Below are 7,875 nucleotides of genomic sequence, written 5' to 3'. Positions count from 1 at the left end.
AAGCGCCGGAGCTGCCTGAGAGAGATGCAAAACTCTCCCGGAGCTCTTCTCTCTTCCCCTCCTCTTTTGTTTCAGTATTTAATTGCATGCATTTCAGGATTACTAGGCAACCCACCCCCAGATGTGTAATTGAAAGGTGATGTGCTTGCAGTGAGATTTTCGGGATCTGCTCGGCAGAGCCCCATCATGTGATGCTGGGATAAGGTGGAGTTCGGCTTTAAGGGGGAGTCTCCAGCCTTCCCCACCAATCTTTAGCATCTCAGCTGGAGGAACACCGGAGGATCTTTTCCCTTCCCCTATTCCTTCTCCTCCCTGCAGCCCCCGAGAAGATCGCGGATAGGCGGAGCTGTTAGAAGGTGAGTTTCTCTGCGATCGCTTCCCGGTGCCGGCGCTGCTCGGGGCAGGGGACATAAGGTAGGGAGGAGCAGGTGTCAGGCTGGACTTGAGAGCTGCTGGGGCTGGCAGTATTTTGGGGCTCCCTTTTGAAAAGCTCCAATAGCTTTTACAGTGAGTTGCCAGACAGCTCGCAGCGCGTTCTTTTACCCTTTCGATCCGTCGGTGCTAAACTTTTGACAGATAATCCTGGAGAGCCGGAGGGACGGGTGTGTGCGGGAGGTGGGGAGACCCTGTGGGTCACAGCAGGGCTCTGCAGAGCTGCCAGCACCGCCAGCCCCCGGGATGGGAAGGGATGTCCCTGCTGGTAGGGGGCAGGGAGCAGCACCGTGCCCCAGGAGAGGCAACTGCATCGCTACCGACCGTTTTGGAAAGGTGGGCAGGACGCCTTGCTGCTTGTCAAACAGTGCTGTGCTTGTGAGCTGGTTCCCAGCCGTGGTCCTACGCTGCTCTCTCCTATGGGGAGAGGCAAGGGAAGGCAAGGAGCAGTGGCATCTTCTGGTTTTGAATTTGGTATTTAATAAATGAGCAAAAGCAGAGCTGTGGGCTTCTTAATGAGCAAGAAAAAGCAAGAGCTTGAAATCATGTCCTCTGCTTGCTGCATTGAGGTCCCAGTGTTGAGAAAACCTGCCCTCTTCTCTCCTTGCGGGACGTGGTCCCTCACCCATTTTGCTCCTGCCATCAGCTCCAAGGGCTGCGCTGCCCATTTTGTGCTGTACAAGTAACAGGGATGTGATTAAATCAACACGGTGTGATTTTCAGGCTGGAGTTAAAATCAAACCTGTTGGAAATTGAATCCGGACTCCACAGCACTCACACGCTTGTCCTGCAGATAAAGCACTTTCCTCTGACTCTGGCTGAAGTGGTGCTTCAGGAGGCCCTGGGGAAGCCTTTTTATTTGTTGGACCCCGAAACAGTCTACATGGCCTAGGGAGACCTGGTAAATTTAGTTAGCAGAGGCAGCAGAAATAATTCTCAGGTGCCTGCCCCAGCTAGCTAGAAAATCAGATCAGCCAAACTTCAAGCAGAGATGCGTTTTCTCTCAAGCCGTTGCTGTTAACTGTCAGTAAGATGTCACCCAGAGGCAGGCTGTCGTGGTTCCATGTAGCCACAGAGGATCAGCAAAGCTGTCTGAGGTGATCTTGTGACACTTGAGACAAACGTGTCAGCATGGTTCTCTTTTCACTGACTCTCGGGAGGAGCTGGAGGCACAAGTCCAGTAGGGACCAGCGGAAGGGATCTCTGCCACCAGCAACACGAGAGTCAGCTTAGGTGGCACCTAGATTTATATCCAGTATTTCAGAGGGGAGCTCATGAATTCTCACTTCCTCTGAAGCTCGTTTCAGTGAGCTCTGTTTTCACTGCTTTAGTGATTACTGCCATATGGAGCCAGGTTTAGAGCCCACTTACGTGAATTTTAAGTGGCATCACTTTCATTAGCATAACCTGAGGTTAAGTGAGCAATAAATTTAGCACATAAGAGAGGGTGTAGAGGGAAACTTCCAGATTGAAGGTGGCTGCTGCTAATAGTAAGTTGAACTAGGATTGTATCAGGTTATTTGATTTTTTTCTTTGTTTTCTTTTTTCTTCCTTAACACATACGCCTGAGATTCTCTGATTTTAATGTCAGAGGCCTCGCATAGGGGTGGTTATTTAGACATCACTATTTGTTTTACATGGGTGCGTGCTCTACGGTGTTTAATTTTTGCTGATTTTGTTTGTTTGTTTGTTTCTCTTTTTGTTTTGTTCTTTCTTCATGGTGCAGTCCTGCTAGTTAAGATCAAGGTGTTCAGAGGTCCTGAGTTGCATTTGACTCACTGCTTGTGCTGCTGTGAGCACTTGTGTAAAAGACCAAAGGAAAACACTTTCTGACAACTCAGACACTCAGCATCCTGCGTGCATTAGGTAAAAAAGAGCACAGCAATGTTTTAGTGTAGTTTTTCTACCCCTCAGGTGGAGTATAATTGCACTTAGAGCAGGCTGAGAAAGCAAATCTTTCCAGATTAAACTTGTAGGAACGAGATGTGAAGCATCATCAAACAAAGGCTACCCTGGTGTAAGACTGAAGTTGGTTCACACCCTGTTGTTTTCTGTTGCTTGTGCTTATGAGGCAGTGCTGGGAAGGGCTGTGCCTGCAGACCCACATTTAGACTCTGGTTCCTTCCTTTCCCTGTCCTGCAGCCCCTGCTCTCTCTTTGGATACCAGGCCATGACCGCCAGTCTTCCCTTCCCCTTCCCATCTGGCCTGGTCCTGATCCCTGGCTCTAAAGTCCAGTGGTGCCAGGGGACTGGTGTGCTGAGGGTGGGTGACAGTCACAGCAGGGTTTTGGGGTGCTGGGGTAGCCTACATGCAAGAGGTGACTGGTCCTCTTCCTTCCCCCAGGTCTTGCCATGGAGATGCGGCATCGAGAAGTGGGCTCTGCAGAGGAGCTCCTCGTGGGCTGACTGACATATATTGAAGGTCAGGAGTGGTTTGGATGAGACCTGTGGCTGCTGAGAATATTGATCAGCGAGCTGGAAAAAAAACCAACCAAACAAACATGAATGCTTCGTTTCTTGATCCTCTGGAAAATAACTCCAGACACCTGAACTTTTCGGAGAAGAACTCGCAACTCTTGCAGTTTGAAGACGAGGACTGCCACGTGCCTTTGGCCATGGTCTTCACCTTGGCCCTGGCTTATGGGACCGTGATAATCCTGGGAGTCTCTGGGAATCTGGCCCTGATTGTCATCATTTTGAAACAAAAGGAAATGCGCAATGTTACTAACATCCTCATCGTCAACCTGTCCTTTTCTGACCTTCTAGTGACCATCATGTGTCTTCCCTTTACCTTTGTGTACACTTTAATGGACCACTGGATTTTTGGGGAGGCCATGTGCAAATTGAACCCTTTCGTGCAATGTGCCTCAATCACCGTCTCGGTCTTTTCTTTAGTTCTGATTGCTATCGAACGCCATCAGCTGATCATCAACCCCCGTGGCTGGAGGCCAAGCAACAGGCATGCCTACATGGGGATCGCTGCCATATGGGTTTTGGCCACGGCTTCCTCCTTGCCTTTCCTGATTTACCACGTGCTGACAGACGAGCCCTTCAGAAACATAACATTTGATGAATATAAGGACAAATACGTGTGCCTCGACCTCTTCCCCTTGGACACTGCCCGGCTTTCTTATACCACCACTCTTCTGGTGATTCAGTACTTTGGACCGCTTTGTTTTATATTTATTTGCTACTTAAAGGTAAGAGAAAGCTCCCTCTGTGATATATATATATATACTTTCTTTTTGTCTGATGTTTGCTTACCTTAGTGATAGCTGTGGTTGTAGGTTAAATTATCCTACCTGTTTCTCTTTGTTGACTTTCCCACAGATTTACTTTCGCTTGAAAAAAAGGAGCCACATGATGGACAAGATGAGAGACAGTAAGTACAGATCCTCTGAAACCAAAAGGATCAACATCATGCTGATCTCGATCGTGGTTGCCTTTGCAGTTTGCTGGCTTCCTCTCACCATTTTCAATATCGTGTTTGATTGGAACCATGAAATTCTGCCTGTTGCTACCTGCAGCCACAACCTGCTGTTCCTGATCTGCCACCTCACTGCCATGATCTCCACCTGCGTGAACCCTATTTTCTATGGGTTTCTCAACAAGAACTTCCAGAGGGACCTGCAGTTTTTATTTCACTTCTGCCACTTCCGCTCCCGTGAGGAAGATTACGAGACTATAGCCATGTCCACCATGCACACAGACGTCTCAAAAACCTCTCTAAAGCAGGCGAGCCCAGTCGCATTTAAAAAAATAAACAGTGATGACGATGACAAAATATAAAGAAGTAATAATAATTCTACACCAAACCTCTGGAAGTTCGCCCGCAGGTGAAATGTGCCCAAGGACAAGCACAATTATGTAACAAGTACAAAATGGGTAATGCTTTTCTTCTTTTTCCAAGGAACTTTGATTGTTGTCCCTTTGAAATGTTATGCTGTGCATTTTTTTGCCCCTTACTCTGCTTTAATGTTCACAGCAGTTACATCTGAATCTTATTATTAAAAAGTGGCTGGACTTGCTCCTACCTATGGTTTTCAGCAACTTTCTCTTGTTCTGTTTCTTTGTACGGTTATGTACTTGAGCACAAAGACACATTTACTGATTTTTATTTTTTTAAGCTTTTATTATTACTATTATTTCTTTCCCCAAATAATTAGTTCTCAGGATTGTCCATTTAAGACCATTGCGGTATGAAGCGCGTATGAACTGCAGGGAGGTTGTCCCTACAGAGGACACCCATCCCAACATAAAATTAGGACATTCTGTTTGGAAGAGCTGTCCCCTTGTTTGTTTTTGTTGTTTTTAATCTGTCTTTTGATGAATTTAAAAATCCCATGAGCGTAGTGGAGGCATGCACAAAACGATTTTGAGATACCCATAGGTCACGTTAAATGGGGACATGCCTTTGGCTCATTCAGAGAGGCAATTCAGACTGTAATCGCTTTGGTTCAAAGGCAGGATTAGGAGAGAAATTCTGTTCTCATTTACGAGAAGAAAAACCTGGAGTAATTCCACAGAACACAATGGGATAACTCGGATTTTCACCACAGCAAATGAAAGCACAAATGGGCCTTTAATCCCAAATTATTACAGCTGATTTTAGTAACACAGGCTTTTTTAATTTTCAAAAACCCAAACCCCATTTTCATCTGCCATCACTGGAAGACTGGGATGAAATCTGCTGTCAGTCCCAAGCCTATGAACCATGTAAATTCTCCTTATGTCCTTTGTATGAATGTCAAGAATCTGGAGGGAGGTGGTCATGTTTGTTTTCTGTACAAGGTGTGATTCCATCCTTGCAGACGATGTTACAAGTCAGGTTTGGGATTAAAAAAACAAAAAATAGCTGCAGCTACCTGAATCGTTTCCTAATAATTAGTGCTGATCTGTACAAATGATGTATAGCCTCATTATATTCTGTGTTCAGACGCGATGATATAAATCTGGATTATCTCCAAGGTGATGGATGACTTAACTAAGATCTGCAAAACTTAAAAGGAGGATATAGTGTGGTTGCAATTGGAACATTTTGCTTCCACAGTTGACTGAAGTGTGGGAATATTTGCCAAATGTACACAATAGAGCTCTGTGTTACTGCTTAAAATATATATCCTCTAATTACACAAAATGTACGTGACTAGATCCCCAGCTGAGGGAAGCCTGCATCACTTGGCTGCTGTAAATGAAACGATACCAATATCAGCCAGCTGAGGCTCTACGTCATATAGTGCACTTTGCTATATAATCAATGCCTTTTCAAATAATCAGCTTTTTAAAGTACAATATAGTCTTCGTTTAGCAATATCGCTTTGTACCCTTCTGACACAGAAGAGTGTCTTTAAAACAGGTGTAAATGTAGCATCAGTGGGAACCAAATCTGATATCTTTCAGATCTCAAGAAGATCTCAGGATGTGATGGTGAATTTAATACGCTCTAAATTAGATATGGATAACTGTCTAAGAAAGGAAGATCATTCGGTTTGCCAGCATTTAAAAGTCCAGAACTGTGCCTTGTGCAGTCTTAAAAACAGTGTAGAATATTCAAGTAGCAATGTGTTCTTGTGCTTTATAATTCGATGTATTTCTTTATTGACAGATAATTTAATTAAAAAGGAAGTTTCTGTACTTGAAAACAGAGAGAGAATGTATAAAATGAATTATATGACAGTGCTTTCTTTCAGAGCCTTGCCCTTTCATATTTTATGGGACGTCCCTTTTCTGGTGGCTCTTCATGGAGTGTGTTGCTAATATGACAAGAGGCTCCTGAAATTATTCCCCTATCACTTCACAGTAATTTTGTTACACCAAAGGGTGCGTATTTCCACTGAGATGCATTGTAGAAACCCAGCTCTGTTCTTCTGTTAAGAATGTCACATCATGGTTTTCCCATTGGGGAAAAAAGAATCACAGTGTATTTTGATTATTATTATTGCTCCCATTTAAAAGAAATAAAGCAAATCATCACTTTCTTCAAAACCAGCAGGAGAAGACAACAAAATTGCTTGGGGAATTTTCCAGTTAGTTTGTTGGAAACACTTAATCAAGCTGAATTAGAAGCTTACACGCAGGAGCTGTTGGCGCACGGAGCTTCACAGGTCCTCAATAGGACAGCAGCACACTTAGTCCCACACCAACCTTTCTCCTGCTGGTGCTACTGCCTCAAATCACAGCATCCATCTCCCGAGGATGTTTGCCTGGGGATTTTTACCCTCCTGTCTGATAATCAAGTGGGAGCTGGGCCAGCAGATGCAAGCTAAAGCATCCCTTCAGCTCATCCGGGTGAAGCTCAGGAGCCATCTTTCTGCTGCACTGCACCTTAGGATCAGGCTTCTTTCCCACTTTTCCTCCTCTCCCTGTGAGAAGCATGCTATGCTGCCTTTCCTAAGGCTCCACAAGGGGTGCAGATTCATACATACAGCACGGAAATGTATTTGTCAGCAGGAAAACACATTTGGAGAATTTCAGAAGCAAAATCATTGCTGTTTGAAAAGAATCTTTTATGAGAACAAAGATAAAAGAAACCTTCCTGAGGTGCTGACCTGACATCTGCAGGGTGTAGATGACATCTGCAGAGAGCAGTATTTTTGTCACAGGTTGCATGACTTGACAATTGAGTTCTCAAAAGCTGCTGGAGATGTTTTCCTCCAGACATCTGGCTCCAGCACTAACCCTCTCTTGCACTTTCACATCTCCAGCATGGCTGCTCATCCTATGTGCTACATTTCTAGATAGGGCAAACTGTTGGGTTTCATGTTTCTGAATCATTTTTCAATCGTTCTGTTTCGATTCTTCTTCTTCCTATGTGCTGTTTTGTCAAACTCTCCCCACTTCAGCACGCACTGATTCCTATCCTAAAAGCCTGAAGACTTCATTTATTCTTTCAGACAGGTGGAAACCAAAGGAATCTGACAGAAACACAGACAGTGAGGGATCTATAAGGTAACTTAGCATTTCTGTGCACCACAGCTTCCACGTATATGCTTAAACCCATCCCCATTTATTCAGTTTTGATTCTGAGTTCATGTGAATGAACTGAGATGAAACAGTGAAACTGGAGAATTTGCTTAATCATTTGCCTAAGCACTCTTACAGAATGATGGTGAACTGCTGGTGGGGACTTCACATCCTTTCCTAAAAGACAAAACAAAACAAAACAGACTTTGGATTTCAGATTATCACAGAAATAAACCTGCATATAGATTTTCCTGGCAGTTTTCCTCTGGATTTTTCTTTGTAGTCCAGTGCCTGACAATACTTGAAGTTAATGCCTTGCTTCAACTGTATTCCTCAGTTCTTGGTGAAAAGAATTTACCAAAGCAGTAGATACAGAATGAAGGCATTAAGGAAACTTCATTTTTTTAAACATACATTAGAGTAGGAGATGTGAATTTAAATACCACCTTCATCTACAAGAGGCTAAAATAAATCGGTTGA

The 7,875-nt window shown here is 44.3% G+C and overlaps 1 protein-coding gene across 4 annotated transcripts; it reads left to right on the top strand.

The window, feature by feature from the left end:
- Positions 1-245: 245 nt before the first annotated feature.
- Positions 246-7,242, top strand: NPY1R (neuropeptide Y receptor Y1). Of its 4 annotated transcripts, none has more exons than XM_048942380.1 (3): positions 246-356; positions 2,777-3,632; positions 3,763-7,242. In XM_048942380.1, the coding sequence occupies exons 2-3, from the start codon at positions 2,871-2,873 to the stop codon at positions 4,219-4,221; spliced, it is 1,221 nt and encodes a 406-aa protein (XP_048798337.1). In that variant the 5' UTR covers positions 246-356; positions 2,777-2,870; the 3' UTR covers positions 4,222-7,242. The 4 variants fall into 4 exon arrangements, with proteins under 4 accessions (XP_048798337.1, XP_048798340.1, XP_048798338.1 ...); XM_048942383.1 differs by lacking the exon at positions 246-356 and adding an exon at positions 395-414; XM_048942381.1 differs by lacking the exon at positions 246-356 and adding an exon at positions 1,536-2,298.
- Positions 7,243-7,875: the final 633 nt, after the last annotated feature.

The sequence above is a fragment of the Lagopus muta genome, chromosome 4 (genome assembly GCF_023343835.1).
Source record: "Lagopus muta isolate bLagMut1 chromosome 4, bLagMut1 primary, whole genome shotgun sequence".
Classification (NCBI taxonomy): domain Eukaryota; kingdom Metazoa; phylum Chordata; class Aves; order Galliformes; family Phasianidae; genus Lagopus; species Lagopus muta.
Note: the sequence above shows the minus strand (reverse complement) of the source record. Positions and strands in the feature narration are given on the sequence as shown.